This window comes from Sciurus carolinensis, chromosome 17 (genome assembly GCF_902686445.1).
Source record: "Sciurus carolinensis chromosome 17, mSciCar1.2, whole genome shotgun sequence".
NCBI lineage: Eukaryota > Metazoa > Chordata > Mammalia > Rodentia > Sciuridae > Sciurus > Sciurus carolinensis.
The window spans coordinates 3,426,924-3,442,720 of NC_062229.1; the positions used below are offsets into that span (position 1 = coordinate 3,426,924).

Sequence of the window (15,797 nt, forward strand, 5' to 3'; positions counted from 1 at the left end):
AAATATAATCTAGTGGTGGCTTTCAAAGGATGCCAAGATGCAAAGCCTACCAGCCCGACAGGCCAACTGACCTTCCACCGGGCTCCTGCCAGCTCTGTGCCCCGCAGGCCTTCCTTTTTTAACCTGGTCTCTCAGATGAGTCAGTGTTCATTTAAATATTTGTTGGTTGCTAACTGCTGGTTTTAAAATAAGACCCAAGCTCTTTGTCCCTGCTCCCATCCAGAAGTGAAATCTCTTCCCTTCTCTTGAATGTTGGGCTTGTCAATCACCAGTGTGGGGAAGTGATGCTAACTTGTGAGGCCCTGGCCTTGTGGGAGCAGTTCTTAAAGCTTCCAGACATCCCATAAGCTGCCATGCTGGAAGGCAGCTAGAGCCAGGCTCTAGCAACAGATGCCCTGCTGGCTCCAGCTGCCCTGCCACAGCCACAGATCCTGGAGAGAACTGCCCAGCCTTGCCCTTCTTGCTTTCAGGAACCCAAGAAAGATAACTGACAGTTGGTGTAAGCAACTAGGTTTGGGGGGCAGGTATCTGTTACCCAGCAGTGTGTATCTACTAGTCTGCTTCGCATCAGGCATTGTTATACATGTTGTGTTCCCAGGACAAATAAGATAGATCAGGAACTTTGCATCCTTTTGTGGAGAGACTGACAATAGGTAAGCAAAGATCAAGTGCTACAAAGAAAACATTGTATTGTGACAGAGGGGTACTTTGGAACCACTGGTCAGGGAGGTCCCTTCTGAGGAGGTGACATTTTGGAGAAGCACTCTAGATAGCAGTGTGTACCAAGGTACTGAGGCATCAACCAGTTGGGCATGGTAGAGGGACAGTGAGGAGCTCTGTCAGCAGAGGGAGTGGTGGAGGTGGAGATTAGGTCACGGATGGAAAGCGCAAGGCCTCATGGGCAACAGTTAGGATTTGGTTCTGGTTATGAGTTCGAAGCAGGAAATGAGGGATTCAAATGACTGGCTGCAAACGACATTGGCCCCTCTGCTACCTGCTCCATCTTGGCCCCGGGGCCCTGTAAGCCCAGCAGACTCCCTTCTCCACAGCCAACAAGGACAGTGTTGTCTGCAGCTTGGGCTCCAGAAAACAAGTCTTCATAATTCTGTTATCTTCCCATGGTGGGCAGTCTTGTATGGGTCTGCTCTGAGCCAAGTCCACACTGAGGATGAGAACCCAGAGAGCCCTCGCGACGGTCACGCAAGAAAAAGGAAGGAAGGCTGCTGCCGCGGAGCGTGCCAGGCCTCCGCATCCGCAGGAGCCATCCCAAGGCAGCGCTAGACCCGCAGCCAGGGTCAGGCCTGGCGTGAGCTCTGGTGCCCAGAGCAGAGCAGAGGGACCGAGGAGGGCGCTCTGAAGCCTGAGCTGGGGCACGGGGCTGGGGTCCTTGCGTAGTCACGTGTTATGGAACCAGGCGTGTGTATTTTAGCACACACAAGTGTCGTCGTGCACACCTTAGAGAATGGCCACTTCCCACAAGCATGTGGAGCGCAGGGAACCCTCGCTGTTGGTGGGGAGAACAGCATGGAGCTTCCTTCAGGAGTGGAGAGTAGAACTAGCTGGGGCGGTGGGTGGCACTCGCCTGTCATCCCAGCTACTTGTGAGGCTAAGGCAGGAGGACTGTAAGTTTGAGACCAGCCTGGGCAACTTGGCAAGATACTGTCTCCAAATAAAATTTTAGAAAGGACTGGGCTTGCCTGTCATGTCTAGGGCCCTGGGTTCAATCCTTAGTACTGAAAAAAAAATTAGAGGTGGAAATTCCACATGACCAGCAACCCCAGCACTGGGTATGTATCCAGGGGGAATCGGTACCCCAGAGGGACAGCACACTCATGCCCTTTCAGCGCTAGCTTGTCAAAGTGGGCATAGGAGGACGTGGGAGGCACGGAGGAAAGCTATCAGCTGGGCTCCTGGTGCAGCTCGCACCTGGAATGTTCCAGGGTTTCGTCCCTATCACACGCGATACATTTTTTTTAATTAAATGAATGATTCCTGTAATTTGTGACAGTGGATGAAACTGGTGACACTATACTAGGTGAAAGACGCCACACACAGAAAGAAAACCACCGCCTGACCGGGGCTTGTGCGTGGGAACCAAAGCGGCTGACTGGCCTGGAGTGGAGGGGCCGGGGCTGTTGGTGAGGGAGTCCTGGAGCATGTTGCCAGCAGGGACAGCAGGCACTCAGGGCATTGCACACTTGAGACTTGCCGAGAGCAGATCACAAATGCTCTCACTGCACCTGCGTGAAGGAAAGAGGGTACTCGTGGTGGTGGGGTTGCTGATTGGCTTGATTTAACCATATCACAGTGATGCGCAGATCAAAACATGCTGAGTGCCTTAAACACGTACGATTTTGTCAACTGTACACAGTGGGTTTTTTGTTTTTTTTTTTCCTTTTTTTAAAAACAGTGACTGTGTCACTCTGAGCTGCATGCTGGCTTCATTAAGGCCAAGGTCAGCCCAGTGTGCACTCCCCAGAAAGCCAAAAGCCAACTTCCAGGTCAAAGGGGAAGGCTGTGTCCCACCTGGGAAACAACCTGCCCAGGTCTGTGGAAGCTCCTGAGCACCTGCTGGGTGCACTGCTCCGTGCCCTGGGGCTGCAGCATGGACAGACGCCCCTACTCCCAGGGAGCTGCTGGTTCTTGTGGGGTGTGAACCTAAGCCAGATAATCCCGCTGGAATGTGCGGCTCCAATTAGTAGGGCTCCAGCTGTTCCCTGCATGCCCATGGGGACGGAGCTCCTGGGCTCCCGTCCTGCACAGAGCCCGGTGGGAAGCAATTAGGGAGCGAGCAGGAAGGCGGGTGGGAAGGTCAAGGCCGTTACCTGCAGGCCTGCTGTTTTCTCCACCCCAGGTACCACGTCCACCTGCCCATTCACATGTTGAAATCCTCCTCCCCAAGGTGAGGGATTGGGAGCAGGGGGCCTTCGGGAAGGGATCAGGTCGTGAGGAATAGGATTTGTGCCTTGAGAGACCCAGGAGAGACCCCTCGCCTTTCCTCTCACCACGTGAGGATGCAGCTGGTGGAAGGCACCACTAGTCAAGAGTCCTAGAGCTGGGTGCAGTGGCGGTGCCTGTTGTCCCAGCTGCTCAGGAGGCCAAGGCGGGAGGATGGTTGAGCCTGGGAGCTGGAGACCAGCCTGGGCAACTCCGTAAGGTTGCACCTCAAAAACAAAACAAAACAAACAAACAACAACAACAAAAAACAAAAAAGCAAAGCAACAGCTACAAGGCCTCCCCCAGCTCCTCCAGACCTGGACACCTTACACGGTGCGGCGATAGAAGCCAGGACGGGCCTTGGATGCAGCTGCTTAGGAGTGCGAAGCCCTTACCCAGCCTGGTCGGCTTGTGTTTTGGCTCAGGATTTAGGCAGAGACCTACCTCACATTTAGATATCATTTCTCCATCTTCAGTATGTTCAGATCTTGACCATGACACGTCCAACAAATTCTCCTGGTTATTTTGTAGAATACAAAACTTTGGGTTCATTTTCTTGTAATTAAGTTCAGGTCACAAATTTGGCAAGGATTACACAGAGGTGATCTGTGCCCTTTGCGAGTGCCTCCTGGTGGGCGGCACAAGTGTCAGTCTGTAACTTAACTGACTGACTTAGGTCGCTGGCCTCAGATGGTGCCTGGCTGTTTTCAGTTGTATTGAGTATCTCTGGGGAAGATGTTTTGAGTTTGTGTAAACAAACAGAAGACATTTCTAGAGGAAAGGAAGGAAGCGAACACTCTTGGCGCTGCTTTGTTGCAATTAAGTCAACCAATCATCCATGCTTCTAGACTAGACCCCACCCGTCAGGGTGAGGAAGTTGTGCTGCACAGTGACCACTAGGCGGCAGCAGAGGATAGGGATGAATTACAACCCTCGCTGGGACTCTTGGGCTCTGCCTGTTGATTGGCAGAGGCAACTTCCAGGAGCTGGGTATGTGAATGTGGGAATGCTTGGTTACACCTCGCTCCCTGACTCTGAGGATGATGCTCCCAGCCTGACTGAGAGATTCATGGTTACTAGGGGCCATGAGTTTGGACACTGGTTGCAACCCTTGCAAACCACCTCTGGCAAGTGTCAGCAGAGGGGGGTTTGCTGGAAGGCTATGAGGGTGCTCGTGAGGTAGAAAGGGCAAGTGAAACACCCAGGCAGGTCCAGAGGGTCTTTGGTGCCAGAAGCATTTCATGTCACAGCCCAAAACCAGGACACCTACCCTGGTGTCGGGCAGTCTCCCACCTCTGCAACAAGCACCTGAGGGTCTACGTACAGAAAGCTTCATTTGGTTCACCATTGGAGAGGTTTCAGTCTGTGACTGGATGGCCCTATTGCTTTGGGAGAATGTGGCCAAGGAGGGAGAGGCCAGGAGAGAGCAGGGTTCCACGGTCCCCTTCCAGGGAATGCCCCAGTGACCTAAAACCCCCTGCCAGGCCCCACCTCCCTCTCCCCGCAGCTGGGCACCAAACCTTTAACACAAACATGGGCCTTGGGGGACATTCCAGACCCAAACTATAGCAAAACTAAAATTTTACAAAGCCATACTTACCTTTCATGGATTTTTGTCATGGTTCATTAAAAAACCCAAAACCCTTAACTGGTTGTAACCTGCCAACTACCCACTGGGCTGATAGGCACATGGCCCCTGGAGCCCTCTGGCCCAGCTCCCCTCTCCGTCCCCATGGCCACGACTCCTCCCTGCGCGTGTGCCACCTCTGCAAGCAACTAACTGGCCTCGTGCTTCCAGCTCCTCTCTGCACTCGGCCAGGACAGGACAGCTCTCAAGCCCACAGGGGAGGCCTGAGGGGAGGCCTGAGGCTGCATTCCTGTCCGCAGAGCCTCTGTGCACAATGGAGCACTTGGAGGGGCATTTCCCTTGTGGGAACTGGAGAGGTCGCCGCGGGGCGGCTAGAGGGCACGGAGCATGTCAGAGGTGCCAAAGCACACCCTTAGCACACCTGCCGGTGGAGGGGTAGGTCTTGTCCCCGTTTGCCCAGGCAGGGCCACCGAAGGCTCTCCCCTCTTCCCCCCCAGCAGCAACTTCCTGAGATCTGTCTGAAGGCTAGCTGGGCTATAATGGCCACTCCCGTGTCACCAGGGACCTGGGGCTCCTTCTGTCTTTTCTCACCATCCTTATCTAGGACCAGTGCAGGAAGCCCAGAGCCAACCAGGTCTGAGACCGCGAGCCGGGAAGAGTGGGTGTGTGGGTTCCTGCCGGAGGCGCGGGGCCAGGCAGTCGAGTCCTGGGACTTCCCAGGGCTGGCCTCACGATTTGGAGGGCCTTGACGCACAGTTAAAACTTGGGCTTCTTGTTCAAAAATGAAGAATTTCAAGGCGGTGGTGGCTGAGCACAGGCCCTGGAGTTCCCTGCCCAGGGGACTGATGGCTGTTCTAACGTCACCCTTCCTGGGATGGAGGTTGGGCTGGGCCAGCATCCACCTACCTCTCTGGGGCATCCTCTCACCCATGAGTCCCACCCCGTGATTTCTGGCCCTGCTCTGGTCCCCCCGTCAGGCTCTGTGGCCTGGGCCATTTTTGGAAACACACACATGGGGTCTCCAGGGACCCTGAAGCTGGCCCACGGCTCACCGAGGGACCCTGAGAACCGCGAGGCTGCACTAGCGGCTGCTGCGCCGTCCACAGCCCTGCACAGCTGGAGGGTGTGTGTTCACAGGCCCGAACAGCTGACCTGGCCCTCCGGGAGCAGCACCGCTTTCCTGCCCTCACCGGCTCAGCTGCTTTCCCGGGGGCCAGGGGCTCTGGCTCCCAAAGGACGAAGGCCTGAGGCAGGAGGAGCAGGCAGCTGTGGCCACTCAAGCCCACGTGTGTCCTCTGCTACCCGAAGCGGGAAGGGGCTAGAGGGGCTCGTGGCTTCAATGTCCCCCCCGCTCCTCCTGTGGACCCTGCAAAGGACGAGGCGGAGCCTAAGGCAGAAACCCAGTCTGTATTGGTTTCCACAGGGGAAGGACCGTGGGGTCAGTAAGTCCAGTCACCGAGCATCAGTCTCCCACAAGAGGAGACGGACACTTGAGACATTCTTCCTGTCCGGTTTCAGCGAAGTCTGGACCGTGAGGTCAGACACCATCGTGACTACCGAGGTCTTGTTCCCTCTCCTGCCCCTCTGCTCCCCGCGCCCCCGCTCCTGCTAGCCATGAGGTGAGGTTTAAAGGCCACGTGAGTTTACATTAGTACCTTCTGCGTGAATGAGAACAAAATATTTGGGACTGAATATACAGCAATACACGTTCATAAGAAACCTTCTAAGAACAATTAATTAGAGCACAAAACTATTGATATAAACATTTTTCCAAAAAGAGAAACTATTGCATTTCATTGGCGGTGCTTCCTAGACAGAGATTTGGCCTGCCGTTGGCTTCGGGAGGGAACTGGCGCTAGGCTGGCGAAGCCGGTGGCCACGGGTTTCCAGGCACTTAGATCCCAGCGTCTCAAGTTCAGGGCTGTGCAAGGCCATGGTTTTCCTTTGTCCCCAGGAAAGAGGCCAGGACGGGACCTGCCTGGCGCTGGGGTGCTCCAGAGCTGCTGAGAGGGAGGGCTCTGGATCCAGCGCACGGCAGCCCTGGGAGGCTGTGGTGACAGCGACCCTGCAGCCCCCTTGAAAAACCTGCTCCTGAGCCAGGGGTTTGGTTCAGTGTCGAGTGGACTCCGACAGAGCCCCACATCCTTGCTGTGGTGGATCAAGCTTCTTTTGGCTTGTTTAGAGACACGAGTGGGTGGCTTCCGGGCCTTGCTTTTTTAGTTGCAGAGCTGATCCATCCAGGGGCATGGTGACTGGCAGCCGAGGCCAGGTGGCCTCTGGCGTCAAGAAACGGGACTCCGGGGGCTGGCTGCCTCCTGCCTCAGCGCAGCAGGCCAGGGCAGGAGGCCCAGGATGGCCTGTCCACACAATGCCACCAGGCGTGTGCTGAGGGGTCCCTTGCACCAATAGGCGCCTGGTGAGGGCCACTACTTCTGTTCCGAGGGGCCAAGGAGCCTGGAGCTCTGTGCCTGCCACCAGCACAGGACCCTCCCCTCTGGGCTTTGCCGGGTTTCTTCCTTTTTTTCTTTTTAAAATCGTGGTCAAAACTGGCACCAGCTGAATGGAGGAGGAAACCGCGTGGGGACCAAGGGGCGCCGGCCCTCCAGTGCGGGAGGGCTGAGACGGTGGAGGCGCTGAGGGCTGGGCAGCTTCGCAGTCTCTGGCCCCGGGTGGGGCGCCACCCTGGGCCTCGGTCAGAGTAAGCTCGCTTCATCTAAGAGGCACTAGTGGTGCGGCCAAGCACGCCGTTCCCAGAGTGGCTGGCGGCCTCCGGGGCCTGAGGAAGGCGCCTGCGGAAGGTGCTAGATGCCCTGCAGGGAGTGGCTGGGGTCGCTGCGCTCTCGCTTCACCAGGGGCTCACCCAGGCTGTGGGCGTCGGCTTCGGCCTCAGGGCCCCGCTCGTCACCAATGTCATCTGCAGAGCCGGTGTGAGGGAGGGGCACGGGAGGAGACAGAGGCACGTGCTCACAGGGGGACACGCAGCAGCCTGGGAGCTGCCATCTGAGCGTGCTCCACGCTGGGCATCGTCAAGTGGGGCCCTCCCACTGCGACCTCCCTGACCAGTGCCGACTGACTGGGTCACATGGCCAGCAGGCCTGGGCCTCTGGAGCCCTGGGGCCGGGTCCCCCCACCCCCAGAAGGAACGGGTCCAGGGCTTCTCTGTCCCAGTGGCTATGGAGCAGGCGGCCTTGGGTTCCGTAGGATCCCCTGAGGAACAGGCTCCCCTGAACTCAGCTCGCGCCCACTCCCCAGGTGCCACTAGCTCTGCATGTCCGTCCCGGAGGTCCTCCACCCGAGGCAGGCCCAGCACACCCACCTTTGTCCAGCAGCGTCAGCGACAGGGAGGCGAGGTCGTTGAACTGTAAGAGAAGCCCGGAGTCGGGGTTCGGGATGGCGAGCCCAGGCTACCCGGGCAGGGCTCAGTGCAGCTCTGAGCTGCTGCTGCTCCCCATCCGGGCTGTGAGCAGCTGACGCCTCCAGGCAGCACCTGGAGCAGCCGGTGGGTGAGGCGCTGCCTGCAAAGGCCACCAGGGACAGGGGCTGGCAATGGGAACGCCCTGGGCCAGAAGCACTGGCAGGGGCTGGGGCCAGCCAGCAGCTCCGCCGACCCGCGCGGCTCCCTCCAGGGCCAGCGCCCTGGCCACTCGCACACACCAACGCAGCTTCCCGCTGCTTCTGGGAGAGGTGGGGGCCTGGTCGCCGCCCGAATGGGACGGCCTCTTAACTGTGAGGAAGAGCTCCCCTCTGCCCTCTGTTCTGCACACTCTACAAGCGTAGCTCTTTTTCTTTTTGAAACAACCCCCCAGCTGCAGCCTGAGCTAGAGACGCAAAAGAACCGAAAACAGGTGGTGGACAGCCCAGGTGTCCACTCCACAGTGAGCAGCGCACAGCATGGCCCAGCACACCTGGCGCATCGCTCGATCAACCAGCAGGAGCCAGGCCTCGAGGACCTGGTGCTCAGTGAGAACCAGACACAAAAGGACACAGTGACAGGAATCGTCCAGAGACAGGAAGTGGACTCGGGTGCCAGGGGCTCGGGAGAGGTGGGGTGACTGCTCCTGGTGACAGGGTGGCTTTGAGGGATGGTGTGTTCTGCAGTTAAACACTGGTGGAGGCAGCACACCAAATGCACTAAATACCACTGAACTGTGCACTTCAAACGGCACATTTGTGACCTTGCCCATCATCCCAGCCGCTTTGGAGGCTGAGGTGGGAGGATCACAAGTTCCAGGCCAACCTGGGCGACTTAGCGAGAGAGACCCTGTCTCAACATGAAAGGGGGGGGGGATGTGGCTCAGTGGTAGAGCAATCTGAGCTCAGTTCCCAGGACCAAACAAAACAAAACCAAACAAAAAGCGAGATTTTTATGTTGTGTGTTCTACCCCGTTTTGCAAAAGCAAAATTGGAAAAAAAAAAAAAAAAAAAAGGCAGGGCACCTGCCAGGTCCCAGCGGGTCGGGCACCGCAGCACCAGTCAGACCCTGGCTCCGGATGCTCCGGCCTCCTGAGGGCCTCCCCGGCCACCGGCCCTGGGCGCCCCAGGCCCTCACCTCTCCCATAACAGCAATGGGCGTCTCTCCGGTGGCCTCGGCGACGCGGTGCTCCACCAGGTAGAACATGTACTCGTCGTAGAGCAGGCGGATGAGGTGGAAGGAGCCAAAGCTGGCGGCGCTGCGCAGGGTCAGGTCGCGGATCACCATGGAGCTGGGCACAGGGGACAGAGGCCGGAGACTCTCAGGGGGGCCCAGCCTCAGCCGGCTTCTCCAGGGACCCCAGAAGTCCTCGAGGTCCTGACATGTTGGCCTGCAGGGGTCTGCCACCCGAGACCACCTGCGTCTGTGACAGATGACTGGGATGGGGCTGCCCGCGGGCTCCCAGCACAAGGGGACAGGATGGGGACGGGATGGTTGCGGGAAGACCAGAGGCCACTTGAAAGCAACGTGCTTGCTTCCAGCACAGGTAGTGGCCGAGAGCTGCAGGGGAGGTGAGGGTGGCGGGTGGCGCTGGCCGTGGCCGGGGACTTGCCTCTTGCCCATCTACCCGCCACCATTCAGGCGCTGGGGTGGAGCAGGGAGCAGCTCCGAGCCTGCTCCCGGGAGACAGGCTTGCTCACGGAGGAGACGAGCAAGCGGCAGGCGAGGCGGCAGGCGAGGCGGCGCCGTGGACCAGTGTGGCCCGCGAGCGGAGGGCGGGGACGTGGCAGTTTATTCAGAGCTTCCTTGGCCACCTGGGCTGGGGGAGGGCGAGTGTGACAGCCTGGTGGCACTGGGCAGGGCAGGGCGGGAGGAGCCGGAGCCAGGTGGCCAGCTTGGGGGTCAGCAAGGCTTTGGGGTCTTCTGCTTGCAGAGCCGGGCACTGAGCCAGGGGTGCTCTCCCACTGAGCCGCACCCCAACCCTTTCCGTTTGCGGGAGGCAGCGTCTGGCCGAGTCGCCCAGGCGTCTTCGAGTCTGCGGTCCTCCTGCCGCAGGCCCGAGTGACTGAGGTCACGGGGTGCGTCACTGGGGGCAGCAAGCTTGCTCTGCCTACGGGCAGCTAACCAACGGCCGGGCCCAGGACAGCCACCCTGTCCCTGGGGATCACTGCCTCCTGACGTGAAGCTGACTTCCCAGACACTCCTCACTCAGTGAGACCCGCGCTCCCAGGGAGCTCCCGGGCTGGGTCAGGGGCGGCCCTTCCTCCAGCGGGTGCTCCTGCCTGGCCTGCAAGGTGTGGCTCGCTGTCGTCCAGCCTCCAGGCTGCTCTCAGAAGCCTGGTCCAGCTCCCGCCCCTTGCCCACTCTTTTCTCTTTGGAAGCTTTTCCGATGGTCTCTTAACCTTGGGTGCTGAAGTTTCAGTGAGGGTCCCTGGGGAGCGAGGGCTTCCTCACTGTGCTGGGCACCAGGCAATCTCCTCAATCTGGAGACTGTGCCCTTGGGCCTGAGACACAGGTGTCCCTTCGTATCCTTGGAAAATTGCTTGCAGGCCCAGAGGACACGGACACCTGCAGATGCCCCTCACGTCACACGGGTCCTCCTGCAGACTGTGAATCTTCTCTCGATGACCTACGATGCCCACTCTGTGCCAGCGCTGTGACAGTGGTCGTACTGCAGTGTCGGGAGAATCATGAGAAGAAGGGTCAGCTGCTCGGTGCGGGCATGGTTCTTTTCTGGGCCTTCCCATCTGCGGTGGGTGCGACCCGCACCCTTGGGCCTCCTCAAACCCGCAACCGGGGGAGCGCTGAAGTTTCTTGATCATGATTTTAGTGTTTTCTTTTCCTCCATTTTCTCTCTCCTTTTAAAGACTCCTCTCGGCTGGACGTTGAACCTCCTGGATTGAGCCTTTGATCTAACCTGTTTCTTTCATCCCACTTTTTTGTCTCAGATTGGCTTCCTGCCATGGCAGTTTTGTGGGCCGGCCGGCCAGGCTAGGGTCCTGTGTGCGGGCGTTCTGTGGAGTCACCTGTCGCTACCTGTCCAAGCCTGGGGCGTGGGGGCTGCCCCTCCTCTGTGGGGGTGGAGCGCTGGCCAGGTGGTCTGCCCGGCCCACCTCAAGGGAGGCTTCTCCCAGGTGGGGACGGCTTACCTGTAGAAAGACCACTTGAGCAGGAACTGCCGGGCGGCCTTGGGGAAGCTGGGGCTGCCGGCGTGCTGCTTGAGCACCTGGGTCACCACGTTGTCCAGCCAGCTGGCCCACTGGTCCAGCGAGCTCTGCTGCTGTAGGGTCAGCTTGAAATCCTGCTCCAGCCGCTGCACCACGCTCTCCTCACACTGGCACACCCACGAGGCCTGCTCCTGCAGACAGCACGGGACGGGCGCCGGCACCGACTCGGACAGGGCCGCAGGGACCCTGGCACTGCAGCCCCCAGACCCGAGCACGGCTCCGGCTGTTCTGGGCTGGCAGCAGGGCCTCACACGCTCAGTGCACGTCCCACCCCTGAGCTTGGCGCCCCTGCCCCCGCGTCTTCAGCCCCTGGCTTCAGTCGCAGGACGGCCACAGCGGGGCCTGCCGGCTCCCAGGGCGCACACCGGGCCTCCTGGACCAAGGCGCCTGTTCGCCACCTTTGTTTTGCTTTCAAGTGTATGTGCGTGTGTGCATGTGCGCGTGCGTGTGTGCGTGCATTCGCTTAACAGAGAAATTCAGGGTGGAAGTGAGGTGATGTGGAGCCGCAGGCGCCACCTGCAGAGCCGTGAGGACGGCCACAGGCATGAGTGTAGCCCTGCCCCAGGAGGCTGGGAGCTCCCGTACGGAAAGGGGCCTGCGAGATCACGGAATGGAGCCACCGGGGACCGTGGTGGCCTCAGCAGGCTCTGACCTGGGACCCGTTTCATGCGGCGGAAGCCTGGGTCAGGCGGGTTCGTGGTGGGCTGAAGTTGTGGGACTCCTGGTTTTCCTAGAGGTGGGAGGCCAAGGCCAGTGTGTGGGGAGGACCCTGAAGTCACGGCCTCTCTGCAATTCGGCCCCATCCTGTCCCAGATTGGGGGGAACCATGTCCGAGAAAGTCACCTGCACGTTGGCGAAGTCCACGCGGTTGAGGTCGCTGAGCATCTGGTTGATTTGGGACGTGTTCTGCAGCACGGCCCGGGCTGCCTGGGCCAGGTGGTTGAGGGATGTGTATCTCCGCAGAGTTTGGGCAAAGGCACTGACAACACCCACCTGAGAGAGGATGGTGGGGATCAGCCAGGTGCCACAGGGCTGGGGAGCTGGTGGCAGGTGGGGCTCTGCTCTGTTCCCTGCAGGAAGGTGGCAGGACAGAGCCATGCAGGTGGGAAGACGGCCCTGCTCTGCATAGCAAGAACCAGGAGAGTAGGCACGAGTGGAAAGGCAGCCCGGCCCGCACCGCTGGCCAGCCTCACGATGGCGGAGCTGTGACCCCCTTCTAGAATCCCTTTGCATATTGGAAATGCAGATTCCTGGGCGCTTCTGGGTCAGACACTTGGGGTGTGGCCCGGGAGTGTGAACTCACAGCACAAGCTTAGCAGCTCTCACGCTGAGGCCTGACGGCTGCAGGCCTAACAGACCAACCCCCACAGCAGGGGGCAGCCGGAGGCCCAGCTGTTTAGAAATGCCCCCAAAGGCCACGCAGTCTTTCTTTTTCACACATAGGCAAAATCTCTTCCTTAAAACTTTAATTTGTGGCCAGGATGGTAATAACAGGGCGATAGTGAGGAGATGGGACCCCTCCCATGACGACCACGGAAACAACTGGGTTGAACGCTGGGCAACACCTGTCACGGCTGCCCGGCCAGCACCCTCCAGGCTCCTGGGAGGGCCAGGTGCCCTCCTGACATGGACAGGAAGCCGCTCACTCGGGCACCGTGGTCCACAGGTTTCTCTGCAGCTGGGTAGGGGAGCCCCTCCCGGCACAGCATGCAGGGCCTGAGGGGTCTCTGGGGCCTGTGGCCACAGCTGTCCCCCCAGCCAAGGGCTGGGGGCCCAGACCCAAGCCTGGCGTTACCTTGGTCTGGATGACCTGCTGCGGGAAGTCACTCATGGCATTTGTCAACCAGCCTTCTAAGCTCTTGGCAAAATTACGAATCGCCTGTGTCAAGGTACCTGGAGACACAAGCCAGAGGTGGACAGTGAGGACTACGGGGTGCCCCCGCCCGCCGGCATTCAGTGCAGGAGGCAGTGTGGGTGCAGCCAGACCCCGCCTGTGGAGGAGAGCTGCAGAGAAGGGACACCAGGCAGCCCCAGGGCCTCCGGGGTCCGGGAGCCTAGAGAAGAGGCCTGGTGAGAGCCAGGGAAGTGCCCTTTGCTGCTGCCCATCTGCCGAGGATGGTGATTCTCACCCGAGTGACTCTGCCCCAGGGGACAATGGGCAATATCTGGGGACATCTGTGACTATCACAAAGGGGAACTCCAGGCACAGAGTGGGTGGAAGCCAGGGTGGCAGCTCAGCAACCTACAGCACCCAGGACCCCACCCCAGAGAACGCCGGCGCTCATTGCTGACGGGGAGATGGCTCACAACAGGAAACGGCTAAGGAGCAAAGGAAACAGGAAACAGGAGCCCTGCCCGCCTCGCCTCTCCTCTCAAGACTCAGCGCTGGGCCTCAGGTCTCCTGGCAGAAAGCAGCCAGCAGTCGGTAGGACCCAGACTCGCCCTGTGCCAGCCGACCACGTAAACGTCGCCGTCCAGGCTCAACCCGGTGCCCTCTCCGCGCGCTGCCTCTTCCCTCAGGACTGCAGGCACTTGGCCTGGGCTGGCACGACGGCCCGCTGGGTGGCGCTGCCAGTGCCGTGGAGGGCAGAGGCCCTGGAGCAGGCCTACCCGCAGAGGGTCACATGCTCCTCACTGTGCCCTATCACTCTGACCCCATCCCCATGTCCTCTGGGGACACTGCGGGCAAAAGCCGGGGATCCCACAGTGCTGGGGGCGGCGGTGGGTCTCAGTGCATGCTGGGTCCCTGTGGATCTGGCTGGGGATAGAGGGCAGCCCCCGACCCAGCAGGCTGCCGAGGCTGTGGCTGCCACCAGGGCCACTCCTTTTCCACATAGGGAATGTCCCCATTCATACAGGGAACCAAGGACCGCAGGTGCTGGCACATCCTCAGGACTAGGGGGGTGACAACTTTACATGGCCCTGAGTTGCTGCTCCCCCACAGCAACAGCGGAGCCATGACCAGGCTACTGTCAGAGGCCACTGGGCCACTCACATGCCCTCCAGCGAATCTTCCAGAATGCACTCAGCCTGGCCTGGCCTGCCCTGGATGGTGTCCTGACAGCTGGCAGAGCTCACTACAGCCACCAACTGACACCTTGGGTCAGAATCGAGGGCAAATTTGCAGGCAAGAGAGGAGACTCCAGGGCCCCTGAGCAGTGGCTCTCCTCCAAGGCGCGGAGGGCGTGGGCCAGGAAGGGGCGGGAGGGGGCAGCACGTGTGCAGGTGACGAAAGGCAGAGGAGGGGCGGCGAGGAGGCAGGTGGTGGGGGTGCCGGTCTCTTACTGGGGACCGGCCTCAGCACGTCGGGGATGAGGATCTCCACCAGCGCCTGGTACAGGATGTGGTCGCAACTCCTCATCCACTTGAGGACAGGGTCATGTTTACACAGGGAGATGAGCTTGTCCTTGGGGAGGACGGCGCCTTCTGGCTGTTCGTCACTGTGGAGGGATGGATAGACAGGTGAGCCTCGCCCGGCCTGGAGGCTGCCCAGCCACAGGCAGACCAGAGCGTGGGGGCCCAGCAGTGAGCGGGCACAGGCCTCTGAGGGTTGCTCCCAGGACCCAGGGCGCTGCCCCGCCCCTCAGATGCCATGCGAGAGGCCACCATGGAGCACCTCTGGATTTCCCCCAGGATCCACACTGTCCCCGTCACTGTGGCCAATGTGACGTGTCTCCCTGCAGCAGGGGGTCACGGCCACCTCTGGAATCCTCCATTAAACAGTCTGACTTAACTATAGGAAGTCTAAAAGCTCCGTAGGCAGCGGTGTCTGAGTCCCTGTTCTTGGGGAGCTGAACATTTGTGGGTCGCCTGCGGCCACCAGCAAACAATGGTCTGTGGCCTGTGAACGGGGATGGGCTGTCACCTGGTGGGCAGGGAGGCGGGGCCCTCGCTGGAGCAGGCTTTTGCGTTCCAGAAGGAAAGCCACAGCTTCTCGATGTAGTGGAACTGCAGGTTGGTGACAACGTCCAGGGTCGCCTAGGAGTGGAAGTGGCTGGTCGGCCCAGAGCACACGTAAGGCCTGACTCCCTGTGTCCTGGGGCACACGGCACGCGGCCGGGACCACTGCGGGTGGGCTCAGGTCTCCTGCTGCCTCGCGCCATGCCTGGCATTCTACAAGGGACCCGAGGGCCGCGAGTCGCCCCCTCAGAAGGCCTGGGGCTCGGGCAGTCACCTCACAGTGCCGTCTGTACACCAGCTGCAGGGCCTTGATGTCATGCAGTGTGACGCTCTCCTGCAGCAGCACGCTGCCCAGGTCGGGGGCCGGGAACTCCGGGAAGACGTGGGAGACATCTGGGGAGGAGTAGGGAGGTCAGAACAGGCAACACGCAGCTGCAGAAGCCCCTGTGCCGGGGCTGCTCCTGTGTAGCATCCGGGCTCCCGCGAGTGGCTGGCGACTTTTATAAAGGTTTCGGTTTTCTTGAGTACAAAATGGGGACAGTATGGTCACATCCCAGGGATGCTAACTAAGCTCACAAATGTACCCGAGTCCAAGCTGGGCACAGCGAGAGCGTGAAACCTCAATCCTCACCACTGTGGTGCAGGAGGGACGGAGTCCACGGGCACCCATGGGGCCAGCCAGGGCAGCGCATGTAGGGAGGAGGCCAAACTTGGCTGACCCGTGGTGGCCTCC

General features: G+C 59.9%; 1 protein-coding gene across 14 annotated transcripts in view; it reads right to left on the minus strand.

The window, feature by feature from the left end:
- Positions 1-5,913: 5,913 nt before the first annotated feature.
- The window catches only part of Rfx2 (regulatory factor X2), an 81,559-nt gene continuing 71,675 nt past the window's right edge, over positions 5,914-15,797 (minus strand). For 12 of the 14 annotated variants that reach the window (XM_047532291.1, XM_047532287.1, XM_047532290.1 and 9 more), the window contains 9 exons: positions 15,339-15,457; positions 15,030-15,142; positions 14,450-14,604; positions 12,960-13,057; positions 12,008-12,157; positions 11,087-11,295; positions 9,075-9,228; positions 7,842-7,884; positions 5,914-7,439 (listed from right to left, as the gene is read on the minus strand). In XM_047532291.1, the coding sequence (XP_047388247.1) occupies positions 7,327-7,439; positions 7,842-7,884; positions 9,075-9,228; positions 11,087-11,295; positions 12,008-12,157; positions 12,960-13,057; positions 14,450-14,604; positions 15,030-15,142; positions 15,339-15,457 (1,154 nt within the window). In that variant the 3' untranslated portion in view covers positions 5,914-7,326. The other 2 variants (XM_047532297.1, XM_047532298.1) reach the window with 2 other exon arrangements.